Source organism: Rhizophagus irregularis, chromosome 6 (assembly GCF_026210795.1).
Source record: "Rhizophagus irregularis chromosome 6, complete sequence".
NCBI classification, from domain to species: Eukaryota; Fungi; Glomeromycota; class Glomeromycetes; order Glomerales; family Glomeraceae; genus Rhizophagus; species Rhizophagus irregularis.
In genome coordinates, this window is record NC_089434.1 from 2,247,441 (window position 1) to 2,262,958 (window position 15,518).

A 15,518-nucleotide genomic window follows, 5' to 3' on the forward strand; every position below is an offset into this window, starting at 1 on the left:
TTTTAACCAAAGGGATCGTTTGGGACATTTTTTGACAGAAAATTTCTAGGAGTTCATTTGGGGAAATTATTTTTTGGGATTTTTTTAACTAAAGGGATCATTTAGGACATTTTATTTTTAATAAAGAAATTCTAAGAATTCATTTGGAAGATTTTTTGAGATTTTTTTAATAAATCTTCTAAGGGTTCATTTGAAGAAATTTTTTAAAAAAGTTTTTTAACTAGAGGGGTTATTTCAAATATTTTTTTGATGAGAAATTTTCTAAGAGTTCATTTGGAAAGATTTTTTTTTGATAATTTTTAATCGAAGGGGTCATTTGGATTGAGAAATTTTTGTTTTTCAACGTAATTTTACCAAATTTAATTATAAATGTATTCAGGCTATAAAATAACATGTGGTAAGTTACGTTACGTAATATTGTTATCATGTGATCACATAATTTAAATATTTACATTTCGCATTTTTGTTTATCTTATTAAAACCTTTTCTTCGTTCTCAATTTTTTTTTACTTAAAAACACAATTTTTTATCTATTTAATATATCCAGAAATACATATTTTTATATTTTTTTTTGTTTGTTATATCTAGAAATGCATAAAAAGGTATATATTACTAATATTTCTTTTCTTTATTAATGTTTTTCTACCATTTTTTTTTCGTTTCTTTCTTTTCTTTTACTAATACTCCTACTAATATATTTTTTATTATTTTTTTCTACTATATTAACATTTTTACTATTTAATATTTTCTATTAATATTATATTACTACTGATATACGTTCTCTTTCTACTAACATTTTTTATTCTACTAACTTTTTCTTTCTGCTAATGTTTCTACTAATATTTTCTATATTTATATATCTATACTAATATTTTTTAATAACATTCTCTTTTCTCTTACTAATATATTTATCATTAATGCTTCTTTTAAATAATCAAACAGGTATAAGCAAACAAGTGATTTTATTTTTATGCTACTTTTAGTAGAAGTTATATATTATATATATTTATTCAAGTATTCAAGTATAATTAGTATAATTGTTTTTTTTTAATTAAAAAGTGTAAATAAATTTAAATTGTAATAAAGTTTTGAATTAAAATTAAAAAAATATATAAATTATGATTGCATTTTATAATTTTTTTGCCTGAAATAACAAACCAATGCCAGACTAATGCCAGACCAATGTCAGACCAATATAAAATAAATTTTCTACAAGTTTTTTATTAGTATTATACAGATTTATTACTAGCAAACTATGAGCAAAAAACAAACAACCCATACTCATAAATTTCTTAGATCAGATGCCCGACGCTTGTCATCTGAAGTTATTGAAGAAATTAGAAATGCTCAGAATAATATTCCAGATGCTCAGCGTATTATGTGTAAAAAGCATCATATAGGATCAACAACATATCAAAAAATAATTGATAATAAGAGGCTTCCTGAACCTACCGAGAAATGGCGCAGAATCATAGAATCTGTCAGCATCTCTGACCAGATTTCAGAAAATAATCAGGAATCTTTACATGATACTTCCTCCTCTGCTATCATACAAGAAGACGGGATCACTCATACGGAATATCCTATGGATAATGAGAATGATGCAAATTCTAATGGTCTGAATACAGTAACTAATGGGCGAAAAGATAAAGTTAGTCGAAAAAAAAAGCTAGTATAAAGCCAAAATATGAATCTTCTTCTGCAGATAAAGTAGCCAATTCTTTTAAAGATGATATATCTAGACGGGAATTTGATCTTAATAAATTAGTAAATATTACTAGAGAAGCTGTCATGCATTTGATCTATTCTCCATAAGTCGTAAGCATTTTTCTGCAAGAATATTACCTGCATTTAATGCCATGTCAAGCCATCTCTCAGTTTTTAATAGTTGCTCTTCAAGCTTTACGCACTTTTTTTTAAGTTCTCTTCACTATTTGGGCTAGAGGAGTTGGTAGATGTTTGGTCCTGATCTTCTTTTAGCGGATCCTTGACTACCGAAGCCTTGCTAAAAGTTAGGATAATATATACCTTTCCATGTAACTTTATGCGAAACTGGTTTTTATTTAGATCGGGAACGCCTTGAACTTTTCGAATGTTTGACATATCAAAAAATAGCATTGGTTCTGTTTCACCATTATCAATACGAACAAAATTTCCAATAACTGTGACCGTCTTATCTTCTTTATCCTTCAAAGTAACTGGCACGTCTGTATACCATCCTAATGAATCGGTGATATGCTTGGAATTGCCCTTTATAGCAAAATTAGATGGTTTATCAGCCTTCCATCCAAGCGCCTTGATTGCTGGGTCATTTATACCACTGACCGAACTCACTGGCAGTATCTAAAAAAGATTTGGAAATAATTAAATCATTTATATTAGCATTCAGATATTGTAAAGATGACAACCACTCATCTGATTCTTTCGATTCCTCCTCCTGAGCCTTTCGAGACAAGCACATTTTTCATATCGGTGGTGAGAGCTTGGACAATAGCTGATCGTACATTTCAGGTTGGCTAGATTCTAGGGGTGAGATTGCATTAGTATCACTGGTCAACTTATCATTTACCTGTTTTTTTTTTCTGATGCATAATACCACCCATTTTCTACTTTGTCATAACCATCTTCCTCATTATCTGAATCTGGAGGCGTATATTGGGGCTGTGTAGATAGAAGTTGAAGATAGTAATATTGAGTAAAATTGGATTTAGCTACAGGATTTAATCTTGGGCAATTGTTTTTCTTATGCCCTTCCTGTCCACAATTACTGCAATAAAAAGGCTTTCGAGATTGATCATTAAGTGATATCCTACCAAACTTAGATGTCATTTGACCAATTTCATCTATTTTTGATTCTAATCTATCGATTCTAGATGATTGCAACTTTTCTGGCTTTTGCGGTTTAGGAGGTAGTCCATAAGCTTTTACGACCACTCTCATTATTTCTTCCCTAGTAAGTGTATCAGGGAAAGAATTAGCGCTTTCATATGTATCAAGAAGCTGTTCCATATTTTTATGAGGAACTGGTGGAGGTATCTTTTTAGTTTACTAGACCATTTGTGATTGGAAATCGGCTTTTTGTTTTTCTAATAAAGACTGGTATTCAGTTTTTTGCTGTGCTAGTGCATTCTGGATTGCTTTTTGCATATCTTCGAAAGATATTCCATGCTGTTGTGAGGCTGAAACAGGTGAAAGTTCATATATTTGCCGAGATGTTTGATTAGATACTAACAGATCAGATGTTCTATCGCTTTTATGTCTAGCTATTCGGCGTAATTCTATCTCATAAAGCTTTTTAGCTAATTCATCTAATGGCAAATGTTCACCAATATCTTCAGCTTTTTTAAGCAATAAAAGTGGTAAAGCATCTAAGAACTTTCTACGTAATTCTTCAGGTCTATAGTTGGCTCGTCTATCTATTCATAATATTTTTCTATATAATTCATCTATAGTCATGTCTCCCTTTCTAATTGTTCTATACATGAAATCCCAAAGTTCCTCTTCTACTGTAAGGAAATGAGTTTTTAGCCACCATACGGCTTGACCAAATCAAATACCAGCTATAACTACTGTATTTCCAGCATTAGCATTTGGTGCATTTACAGGAGCATTAGTAGGACGGCCACCTGCTATATGCCAGTCTTCATTCTAAGCATCTTCTACAGCTCTTAATTTGAATATTGCATTTCCTGGTTGGCCAACAGCCTCATTTAATGCATTAGCTCCTATCTGTACTGCAGTTCATCCATTTACTGCAACTAAGTTAGCCTGCCCTGTATTATCGAGTAAGTTAGTTAGCTCCCAATTCTGCTTTGTAGTAATCTCATCATCAAACCATTCTAAAGTCCTTCCTCTCATAACGGCTTTTAAATGTCCTATTGCATTATTTCTTCCTGTTGGAGGACTTGCTGCATTATCATTTGGATCTATTCCCTGATTCTGCAAGTCTAGTCTAAGTTGTGCAAGAAAGTCTGGGATACTATCATCCCAGTCAAAATATGAATAAGGTATTCCTGCCATGTTTACTTGATTAGGTAGATTATTCTGAAGTGCCAAAATTTGTTCCTGCAAATTTAAATTATTCTGTCGCTCTGCTTGGGTCTTATTTTTCCATTTCTCGTATCGCTCATAGAGCCTATCACAATTAAATTCTAACAGACCTATATTCCCTCTACTTCGCTGTAAGTGATGGGCATTTTGCTGATATAGCAATTGTAAGGCAAATTTTTCCTGTAGCAATATACCAATACAGATTCGCTTTCCTGTTATATTGTCTAACATTCTATTTACTTGATTTCGAGCATTGGTCCGCAACTGATAAAGGTCAGCAATAACCATTTGTTCCACTCCTTTAGCATTTTGCCTTCATATAATTTCATTATCATGCTCAGCCTCTACATCATATCGCCTTTGTTGCTCACGGACTAAATCCTAATGCAAATTATTCTCTTTTCAGCAAATCTGCCTTGTCGCCCTTTTTATTTGATCAGCCAAGATTTCTCTACCTATTGTTGTATTATTCAGATAACCATCTATAGCATTTGCTAGCTCTGTGATGATAGCCATTTCTAAGTTAATATTAGGATTATACAAGTCTAAAGAATTCCCTTGTTCTGGCAAATTTTTTTGTGATGAAATGGTTCTGATCCGACATCGCAATTTCTCTACCTGTTCCTCAGAATTTACTAACTGATTTTCTATACTAGAAATATGTTTTTCATTATCACAAATATCCTTCTTAGCTTGATATAGTTGCTTTTAATTTCAGACTGGAGATTTCAGATTTTAACTCTACTATCTTTTCTTTCGAAGCATTTTCAAGGCGCTCTATCTCCCTATTGAGATCTTGAATTTTTTGCTCACATCAGGCATAATCTCGTTCCAGTTGATTAATTTGTCTCTCATTTTGGTGATTAGTATCAATTTCTATCTGCAATTCATTACGAAGATGATAATTCTCTTCTTCCAGCTCAGCTTTATGTTCTTCACATGTTTTTCTCTGCCTTGGGTGAGATCTGTGAAATGACATTCTTTTTTCGTGATTATAAAAGAGAATGGGAGAACCTTTGATTTATATTGATCCTCAGAAAGCGCATGATCTTAACTAGGATCTGGGTTAAGGACTAATCTGGAAAATTTGGCAGGTGATATATTTCATTTATAGCGCATTCGACCAATTTTACTAGGCGATCATGTATGCAGATTATTTAGCATAAAAAATAAAGAATAAGTTATACATTGCACCTTTGGCTAAATAATATTAATTTTCAGTTAAAAGCAATAGTCTATAATTAAGATATTTCTCAGAATCAGTCAAGTCAGTTAGACAATTGTGATTAGTGTTCCATTTCTCAATCTTAACGCAGTGCCTTTTGGCTGATTAAGATGGGTTAAGTTTTTTTGTTTTGCATATATAGATGAGATAAATATTTCGCTTCCACTTGTTCTATCAAACTGCAGGAGGGAATCAGGTGTAATTTTTTCAGGATATAATACCCCCCTCTGGTCAGAAGATTTTTCACACAATATTTCTGACTTTGATCTTGCAAGAAGATAGGCTTCTATATATTTATTAGTCTTGGAACATGAGTTATCCCAATGATTCTTCATCAAATCTTCAGGCTTAATCTTATACCCATATCTCCGCCATCCACTGAAATATGTCTTTTTTGGTTTTTCATCAGTGATCTTTACTAATTTCCAACAATCGAAACAAATAGCCATTTTGCTATTGTGAATATTAGGTCTGTGATAACCAATGGCAACTTCTCTCCCTTCGTAGTTACTATAGTATGTCTTGGTTACTCCTTGTCCAGATGATCTGAAAAGGCAGAATACATGATAATAACTTTTATGGCCTTCAGTAATCAATGCTTGCAAAGCGTCTTTTACACGAATAGCCCATTGCTGAGGAGTTTCATACGAACTAATAATAGATAAATTATCATATCTTTTTTCCACCTCAATCATCTTTTCGAATTGACCAGGATAATGAAAACCATATTTGTTTCTAATATATTCAATATCGTATCCAGGATGAAGATTGATGGGTTTAGGCACAATTTTATTATAATCATTGTCTAAAATAATGTCAATACACTTATTAGGCCTTGGTCTGTTAATATGAGTTCCTGACATATTTAACGATTTATAGTATTTTTAATGAATTCTGACAATTCTTTAGCAACTTATACTAGATAATATCACCATTCAAATTTATACGGATTTACTGATTAGCGATTAGTTGATTTGTAGCCGATTTGTGAGACTACATGCTAGTAAATCCAAAATTCATTTTTTATTGTTAACAAAGTCGGATTTATATCTCGGCTAAGCTAATTTTATATTTACATGATCTATCGTGATTAATAGGGATTAGCCGGAGGCGCTTTGCATGATGTATAACATAAAAATTTGTATCACCCTGGCTCCCAGTCAGTTCCCGGAACTTCCTCGCAACCTTCCCGCAACTCAAATCACAAGATGATCGGCCAATCAGATTTTGCGCAGTAGCTAAGCAGTTCATATACTGTGTAGCATTTATAAGATACACAAGTTTAAAAATAATTGATAAGGTAGAAATAATAAGCATACATGGCTAAAACTTCATCAAGTGTGATTAGGTAAGTAGAAATTTCAAAATCGGAAAATTTTCAGGATGGTCACACTTGAAAAAACAGTTGGCGCAGTAGTTCACGAGTTTTGCCAAGAAAAATTGCGTTATTATTATATGTTTATTGTTTTTAATATCTTACATTTACATTATATAGCATGATTTCACTTTGATATAACTGAAGTGGCTTTTGACAAGGTTTATAGAATAAAAAATTAGTCTTCATAGTCATAGTTCAAATCTTCATAGTCGAAATCTTCATATATAACTTCTGTAGCTTCCCACATTGAAAGATTTTTTGGGACCCAGATCCAATCCCGAATTGTGGGTACATTACTAATAGGATCAGCAAGCATTAATTTTTTTAGTTCTCTTGTTTGTTTTTTAAGTCCATCCTGAGAACAAAAACATAAAGTTAGACTAAAGTTCCTATAATATCCATGACATACATATAGAAAATACTTACTATTAAAGCATATAATAGTTCGAAAACCTCTATGAATTTTTCAACTTCATCGAAAGAAAACGGTAGCACAGCAGACTTAATCTGCGAAATCTTATAAAAATGCTTCAATTCGATCACCTAACGTGAACAACAAAAATAAGATTTGTATGGATTAAAAGAAATTATAATTATAAGACAGTAAGTATATTACCTATACATTGCACCATATATACGCATATGTTTCTTGCCTTTTCCGCGCCTTTACCTAAGTAGCCTCTAAGCAAAGAGATCAAACCAAACATAGCCTCCTTGATGAGTTTTTCAGTATCCTCTTTGACGTGTTTCATAACAGCATTCTCCGGTCCTCCAGAAACTTCATTTCTTTATTGCTTGAAACCTTAGAACCAATTCCATCAACTTTATTTAGTGTGAAATCGAATTCTGGAAACAATTCTTTTATATCTTTTATGCAACTTGCTTGTACTTCGATCCAATCAAATGAATACTCTCGATATACCGATTGAATCGCCTTGAATAAAGGCACTATCCTATCCACGGTATACTTCCTTTCTCCAATAAAACGATTTAATGGGCCTTTATCAGTCATGGAAAAGCTATTTCAGACAGGTGAATTAGCCAATTGTGCTAAAAGGGATGTAAAGACCATGATAATATACTCACAAGTCATATAAAATTGTTTTGCAGATTTGTTGAAATGGATGGGCTTGAGTTGAATTTAGTGGAGCCATAATATTGCTTTCGAACACATCTTTTTCTGACTGGTAGTTAATAAATTTTTTTTTAATAATATTTAACATAAGACCTAAAAAGATTTATGTATACTTACTGATAATACATTTACAATCCAAATACGAATTTCTTTCGGAATTAGATCAACATGATCTACTTTCATTATCACACATTGATTGTTAACGTAGACTGAAAAATGTTTAGCCAGGTGTTGCATAGTGTGTTTGTAAAGGGTTGGCTTTTCTGGGGTCGTAACAGTTACTTTACGAGGTCTCATAGGTGGTGTCTTGGGCTGATGATCTCCCTCAGACTTGCGCTTTCCTGGATGATTTAAAATATTTGACAATGACAACATAGATGTATTTGTCTAAATAGGTATAAGTAAATCAATTCGCCAAGTTTTGGAGATAAGGAAATACACAGTAGATTACCAAATCATTGTCGCCGGATTGGTATAGACCGAGGAGGTCTTGTTGCTGAATATTAAAAACATGCTGTTGACCAGCGGTCGTGCCTTCTAACATGCGTAAGACACCATCAGCCTTATAACATAGTCATATTAGTAATTAGGATCATCATGTTGAAACTAATACTCTAAAATCACTGTATTTTTCACTTACCCTTGCGATGCCAATTCGATCCCCGTAGCGTTTTTTTTCGATCGTTGTCCAGAAATTGTGGACATTCCCAGAAGATCTCTCATTCTTTTATAGAAAAGAAAACAAATATTAATGAGGCGTATGCAGTCTTGAATAATGAAGATAATGGGAGGGATAATTCCAACATTGACGAGGACGCAAAGTTAAATAACCTATTTTTGAAACTACCCGTATTATTGACGAATCAAAGTGGACCATAACACAACACGAAGTCTAACAACCAGTTGGGACGAACCCATCCAGTTGCGTTATGGCAATAACGCGAAGTCTATTCAAGGACGCCTGAGGGAAGACGAACTCCACTCTCACCCGCCAAAGCGAATTCAGCTGGCTACTCAGGGTTTGTCAATACATCACGTATTTGTCTCGGGACTGAAATGTATTCAAGTCTTTGAACCCAACCATGACTCGTCTACTTTAATCGCTAATAAATACAATACTTAACCTCAAAATTAAGAAGACACTTTCGAGCTTGATCGTGATCTTTGGATAACAAATTCAGAGCACTCTTGTATAACATATGCTCTTTCACTTTGTCATGTGAAATCGTCTACACCCTCTCTGTACTGGAGAAACGAAAATAGTGACCAAGTCGAGCTACTCTTGAAGAACTGTTCTATTGTTTCATGCACCTGAGGTGGTATTTGTGACATTTTGTTAGAGATTAGCTGAGGATTAGGTGAGGTTCGACTTATATATTAATCTTGAGTCTAAGCCACAAAAACTGACACATGCATCACACACGGATCACGTGCCGGTCGGTCACCTCAAAAATTGGATTACTGCTCGCACTAAATAATAAAGGGAGCACTGAAATTTGCTAGGGGAAGTAAATGAAATGTAGATACGCGGAATCCTAGGCAATTTAACGCGAGTCTCAGTATCAAGTTATTTCTTAACTCTCTTTTGACGCTTAATTTTTTCATTACAAACCAGATATGGGCAAATTATTTCTCATTGATAAGCGAATGCAAAATTTATATTTGAGAACGTATATACAAATAAAACACACCCGTTTAAAAAATTAGAAGCGAAATCTTTATTATATTTTTTTCGTAATGTAAGTAATACATGAGAAAAGGCCGGCCGGCTATGTAAAAAAAAATGAAACTAATAAAAGATATTGGAGTAGCAGGTTGTTTCAAGGGAGGAATTTGCCGAGCCCCAACTCATATAATGGCAGTTCCTTTCCCGCTACTCTGCATTATTATTAAAACTAGCTACCCATGCGTTTATCTGTTTAACTGTGCTAACTTTACTACCACTAACACCATTATAAAAATTTTTCACTGTTGAAATCTTAATATTTCCTCCAAGACTACGAATATCAACTACTACCGAGAAGCACATCTCATCAAAAGTATAATTCCTCGCCTTCATAAGTCGATCAAAGTGTTGTTTAAAGCGAATTTTAATGTCTGAAGTAATATCTAAAATTCCAAATAAATTGGAACTCCCAGAAGAAGAGCTTGGAGATGAATTACTTGAAGAGCCTCGCGAATTAGTTTCAGATTCATTGGTCGAATTAGCTTCAGATTCATTGGACACACTTTGTTGGTCAAAATTGGATCTTTGAACTATTGTGTAATGTTGATTTATTTCGTTTTGGAGATTTTCGATAACAACATTAATTCTGCCAAATTCATTACGGCAGGCTTCTTAACTTTCGTAGTTATGTTATTCAAAATTTTCTGCGCCTTCCTAGTGAAGTCATCATCACGTGCCTTGTTTTTTTTTTCGGCTTCCATGGTAAGTTTACTATTAAGTTCGGTATTAATTTTGCCAAACCCCGCATTAACTTCTTCGTTAAATTTATTATTAAGATCATTATTGATTCTGCCGAGCTTTGCAGTGAAAGTAGGATTAATATCGGAAATACATGTGACAAATTTATCATTAAGTTCAGTAAAGATCTGGTCATGAAGTGGCCTCTTTCCGATTTCCGGTATATTATTTAGTATACCAAGATCGTTGACAATTTTGATGACACGTGCGGAGAGTTCATTAGAGATCTTTTGTTTTAGATGGTGACGATCCCTACGAATATCGCTGGACTAACGAACAAAAAAACAGCGGTTAAAACCAAAAATGGTATGCTTCCAGAAGAGTTGAGCAATGACAAACTGGACATGATTAGGTAAATTGATGCGTAGTAAATATATAGAGAAGCTTATTGGTGGATCAGAATTTTTTAGATAATTTTTTTATATCAGTTATCTTGCGTAAATGTGCTGGGAAAAAGGTTTATTTTATACTGTATATCTACTACGCGCGAAAAGAGAATTTAACCCGATTTAAATAGATCAAATAAAAAATTACGTTGCTTCATTATGTGTATTTGTCATTATTATATTTTTTCATAATTATATTTTTTTCCACCTAAAGCAATAAAATGACGGCCTGGATCCCGTCTAATAATAACAAATGTCTCTCCCTGAATTTAACAATACGGCTTAAAATTAAATTCGACGAATTACGGTTTTATGACAACTTAATATTAATACTAATAGAGCAATGCCATATCTCAAAATTTTCCATTTATTTCCAAGATCTCTTACAAAATAGAAGATCGCATGTGGTGCATGTAAGCGCATCTTTGTTTGAGTTCACAACCCCTATTTCAATTGTAATCACAAAAAAGGAATATAAAATGAATGGATTGAGGTCTGTAGATGACGAATCGCACATGTACAACTAATTCCTATTCAAAAAACAGATTAATATGTGATTAACCTGTATACGTAATTTGAATGCGCTAATAAAACTAGGATAATAAAAATTTACCGTTTATCTGAGGATCTGTAAATCATTGATTCTAATCAGCTCTATTTCTATTTTTGAATTTCTTTTAACGACGCCCTGTCTTACGATCAGCATGTAAATCAGGATGTGTTATTTTTTATTAGTAATTCAGAACTGCGTAATGAGCGAGAAAGAACATACCAAAACTTCTTTTGGCTTGGCGCTGGGGAAAGTTCATCAGTATAGCAACACAAAAATAATTCTCTTGGCCGGAGTTATTAATAGATCCTCTAAAAATAATGACTGCGGATGCCGGTGACGTACTACTGTGCATAAAATATTCTGCAGATGACTTTTTACTGTGCACTATATTTAAGCCACCTATGTGATTTGAAAAAAAGAAATACAGTATAATTCAGTCTATGTGAATATGCAATTTATCCAATAATTCTCTTAGGCGGTTACCGGAGAGATAATAGGACTCATCATTGGGGAGGTTTTTCTTTCGTATCCTTCATCGCGATAGTAATAACCTCTATCACATTCACCATATTCATTATATCCACCGTATCCACCATATCCATCATCATCTGAATCGTCTGGAATCTCATCTTCAGAATTACTATCGGAATCAGAGTCATCATTAATTGAATTGGGGTCGCCATCGTGCTTATTAACTTTGTTCGCCTTACCAAAATACACATCATCGTCTGAAGTGACAGTGTTCACTTTAGTGGGATTCGCCTCATTGAAAAACATATCTTCATCAAACCACGCCTCTTCCTTGGAATTATCAGAAGAATTAGAGGGTCTCTTTGGGACTGAGTCATGGGCTAATGGGATATGTGCAGTTGATTCCTTTGGAAACAAGACCTCTAATACATTATTCTGATCGGGAGTATTTACAGGCAAATTTTTTCTGGGACATAATGTCTCAGAAATTTCAGTCACATGATCCGTTACCAGAGGTAATTTTTCCGAAGATATTCCATAATTTATAACATCTTGAATTTGCTCATTAGTAAGCTCTGAAATAGAAGTTGCACTATAAGATTTGATATACTTGATTTTATCTAAGCCCACTTGTTCGATAAATTTATAGACTTTCTTAGCTCTCTGGGTTTTCTTGCGCAAACTATTTTGTGATACACCTCGAAGCTGTAATCCCGTTTCTTGGGATCTCTGTTTACGAAGCAAATTAAGCTGTTTTGTAATGGAATCATACAGTAAGCCTCTTGCCTTCTTTTCATCAAATTTACCTCCATTACTTTCTATGATTCCATTGAGCTGAATTATGAAATCTTTCGCATAGAGGTACCAGTATAAAATTTCTTCCTGATTAGCTCGATTGGCTTTATCTTCAGCATCAAAAGCTTTATCGCATAACTGAGCTAGATATTGTGAGGCCTCATCAATGCTGGATTTATCAGAGGTAACTTTTCCTGGACATAATGTCTCGGAAATTTCGGTCACATGATTTTGTTCTATTGATGGCTCTTATGAAGACAACTCCGAAGCAAATAATTCTTGCTTAAGCTTGTCCATACTCTTCCCCTTCTTGCACTTTGAATCCAGTTCGCTACATATCTTTTCTTCTGATGACGTGCTATTGCATGGCTGAGTGACCGAGTTGAGAACTTGAGACATTTTCTCTTCGGGATGTGTTGGAAGGGACTCTTGGGTTTGGCCAAAGGTGCTAAAGCAAAGTTTCTTTTCTCGATTTTTCTGCCTAATCTCATTACTAACCTTTTTCTTATACTTCTCATCCAAGAAAGCGTCCGTTTCCTTGTCTTCAGGTAATGAAGTATCCACCAATGGTTTCTCGTGATGTGTTACCGTTGGCACCTGATTTGTGACCAAATTGAAGTTAGATGAACTGATGTTAGAAGAATTATCATTTGCCGTTAAGGTGCTTTGCAGAGTCTGCTTCTGTTCCACTTTCGTGAGTTTATCTCTAAACTCAGCATTCTCGGCCCTGAGTTTGGCATTATCAGCATCACGCCTCTTGTTATATTCTTTATTCGCTCTTAGAAATTCAGCATTCCTGCGCTTAAGTTCAACTATTTCAGCATCAGACACTGAGAGCTTGTTTCTAAGATAGGAGATTTCAGTATTCTCCTTCCTAAGCTCTGCATTCTCAGCCTCAAGCTTGACGTTCTTAAATTCAAGTTCAGTGATACGCTGTTTCAATACTTCAAGCTCAGATGACATGATCTATATGTATAACTAATACACTGTATATAAGCATTCAAAATAAAAAATATCATGTGATTTTTCCTCACAGCCCATTAGCGAAAAATGCCAAGAAAATTTTTTATTATTATATGTGAAAAATAAATACAAAGTTTCGGGTCGTAGCCCGGGATACATGACGTCTATGCTAGTATCCTATACAATTATTTTTTCTTGATTATCTCTTCTACACGGCGCTTCTTAGTTGCGAGTTCCTCACTACCTACTGCTCTATCCTTTAATAATCCTACAATCACTTCTAAAACCCTCTTCACATTCTTACGCAATTTTGTATCATCTTTGAGAGCGTCTTCTGTTAGTGAAATTCGGTATTCAGTCCTGCTCGTACTATAGATACCTTCAGTGCTGTGAAGAATGAAGTACCAGTCAGTTCCAGTACTGACTATACCATAGACGTAGTCGTAAGTCGGGATCGAATGCATCATCCACCTTTTTTTTTTCTTGTTCATATTTATATTCATCTGAGAGAAATAGAGAAGTAAGTTAGCAATAGCCCATGATCATCCTATAGCGAGCGAGCTAGTAGAATTTGTCATACTTACATCGCAAGCACTTCGGCATTGTAGTAAGTTTTGGTAGATACCTATAGTTGCTTGATTCTGTTTGCCTTCGGTTATGCAAATTATTTCCTTCAGCATCTCGCTGATAATTTTTTGATGGCATAGTCGACACAGCCTGTGTTTTCTTCACCAATTATATTTGCCTGAGATGTGATTACCATACTTACAGCTGTATGTAAGATCGTTGAAATATACTCGCACTGCATAGCTTCATTACTATCTACAACTGGACCATATTTTTTATTCTACGAAGGATGTCGTCAATATATAGCTTAAATTCGGGTGCGCTTTCGTTGATAGTATGGATGGCTATATTATGATATGTGAGCTCGAAATATATAAAAAAGAACTCCTTTAATCTGATATTACTTACGTGGTATGAACTGTAGAATGCGAGTTATATTACAGCTAACAATCCCATATTTCTCCAACACTTCACTCAACTTTTTCTTAGTCTTGTACGAGGAGAACGACCTCAACTTTTTATCTTTACACTCCTTAGCGAACTTCACGAGTCTCATAGCAGATCCACCCAGCATCTCCCATTTCTCAAGCTTTTCTTCGGTCAAGTCAAAGAAGTCCTGGCCTTTAATCTTTTCATTGTGAAGTATTTTCTCGTCATCCTCGTCAAGACCTAAGTCCTGCCCCTGCAAATATTCTATAAGCTTGGCCGTGTCATATTTTTTAATTTCGTCAGCCAGCGAGACCGTCTCATTTCTAGCAACAGTAGTGGCACAGGTCGAAGGGGCACCATTGTCCAAAATTCAAAAAATGCAAATTCCACATTTTTCTGGAAAATGGTGGGAAATTGTGGAAAATGCTGCATTACACTGAGCAATTTTTTGGAATAACATTGTTACAATATTGTCCGATTTAGCAAATTTTATGAAAATTTGGGAAAATGCTACATTATATCTCAAATGTAACATTTTGTAACATTTCGTAACATTGTTATAACATTGTCATTGAAATCAAATTTTGCTTTTTTTTTGTCAAATGTTCCAATTTTCTTGCAAATGGTGCATTTTTATGAAAATTCCACATTTTACCTCAAATGTAATAACATTTCATAAAATTGTTATAACATTTCAAATTTTGCTTTTTTTTGTCAAATGTTCCAATTTTCTTGCAAATGGTGCATTTTTATGAAAATGCCATATTTTATCTTCAATGTGATGTCATTGTAACAACATTTCATAAAATTGTTATAACATTGTCAATTAAAATCAAATTTTGTCAAATATTCCAATTTTCTGGCAAATGGTGCATTTTTTATGAAAATTCTATATTTTTTTGTCAAATGTTGCATATTTTCAGTAAATTTTACATTTTTTTGGTCAAATATTTCATTTTCGTCAGAATGTTAAAATATTACAATTTTTTTTTTGGAAAATGCTCAATAATATAGCATTACACTGAAAAATGTAGTATTTCACCAAATTACACTAAAAAGTATCACAATTATCACATTTTTTGGAAAATTCCACATTACATTA

General features: G+C 33.7%; 7 protein-coding genes across 7 annotated transcripts; 2 read left to right on the forward strand and 5 right to left on the reverse strand.

The window, feature by feature from the left end:
- Positions 1–1,255: 1,255 nt before the first annotated feature.
- On the forward strand, positions 1,256–1,678 carry OCT59_026222 (uncharacterized protein; the record flags this gene model as incomplete). Its single annotated transcript, XM_025310458.2, has 1 exon — positions 1,256–1,678. The coding sequence occupies one exon, from the start codon at positions 1,256–1,258 to the stop codon at positions 1,676–1,678; it is 423 nt and encodes a 140-aa protein (XP_025182229.2).
- A 224-nt stretch (positions 1,679–1,902) lies between these two features.
- Positions 1,903–3,009, reverse strand: OCT59_026223 (uncharacterized protein; the record flags this gene model as incomplete). The annotated part of the gene is made up of 2 exons (XM_066143031.1): positions 1,903–2,343; positions 2,611–3,009. 2 exons carry the CDS (start codon positions 3,007–3,009, stop codon positions 1,903–1,905), a joined length of 840 nt encoding a protein of 279 aa, XP_065992589.1.
- Positions 3,010–3,048: 39 nt separating this feature from the next.
- OCT59_026224 (uncharacterized protein) lies at positions 3,049–4,020 on the reverse strand (the record flags this gene model as incomplete). The annotated part of the gene is made up of 3 exons (XM_066143032.1): positions 3,049–3,416; positions 3,558–3,648; positions 3,754–4,020. 3 exons carry the CDS (start codon positions 4,018–4,020, stop codon positions 3,049–3,051), a joined length of 726 nt encoding a protein of 241 aa, XP_065992590.1.
- Positions 4,021–5,322: 1,302 nt separating this feature from the next.
- OCT59_026225 (uncharacterized protein) lies at positions 5,323–6,138 on the reverse strand (the record flags this gene model as incomplete). The annotated part of the gene is made up of 1 exon (XM_025325202.1): positions 5,323–6,138. The coding sequence occupies one exon, from the start codon at positions 6,136–6,138 to the stop codon at positions 5,323–5,325; it is 816 nt and encodes a 271-aa protein (XP_025182228.1).
- Positions 6,139–6,828: 690 nt separating this feature from the next.
- On the reverse strand, positions 6,829–9,120 carry OCT59_026226 (uncharacterized protein; the record flags this gene model as incomplete). The annotated part of the gene is made up of 9 exons (XM_066143033.1): positions 6,829–7,008; positions 7,080–7,196; positions 7,456–7,672; positions 7,740–7,837; positions 7,906–8,175; positions 8,240–8,350; positions 8,429–8,512; positions 8,913–9,017; positions 9,100–9,120. The coding sequence occupies 9 exons, from the start codon at positions 9,118–9,120 to the stop codon at positions 6,829–6,831; spliced, it is 1,203 nt and encodes a 400-aa protein (XP_065992591.1).
- Positions 9,121–9,881: 761 nt separating this feature from the next.
- Positions 9,882–10,608, forward strand: OCT59_026227 (uncharacterized protein; the record flags this gene model as incomplete). The annotated part of the gene is made up of 5 exons (XM_066143034.1): positions 9,882–10,020; positions 10,173–10,216; positions 10,291–10,324; positions 10,393–10,412; positions 10,492–10,608. 5 exons carry the CDS (start codon positions 9,882–9,884, stop codon positions 10,606–10,608), a joined length of 354 nt encoding a protein of 117 aa, XP_065992592.1.
- Positions 10,609–11,662: 1,054 nt separating this feature from the next.
- OCT59_026228 (uncharacterized protein) lies at positions 11,663–12,856 on the reverse strand (the record flags this gene model as incomplete). The annotated part of the gene is made up of 2 exons (XM_066143035.1): positions 11,663–12,693; positions 12,757–12,856. The coding sequence occupies 2 exons, from the start codon at positions 12,854–12,856 to the stop codon at positions 11,663–11,665; spliced, it is 1,131 nt and encodes a 376-aa protein (XP_065992593.1).
- Positions 12,857–15,518: the final 2,662 nt, after the last annotated feature.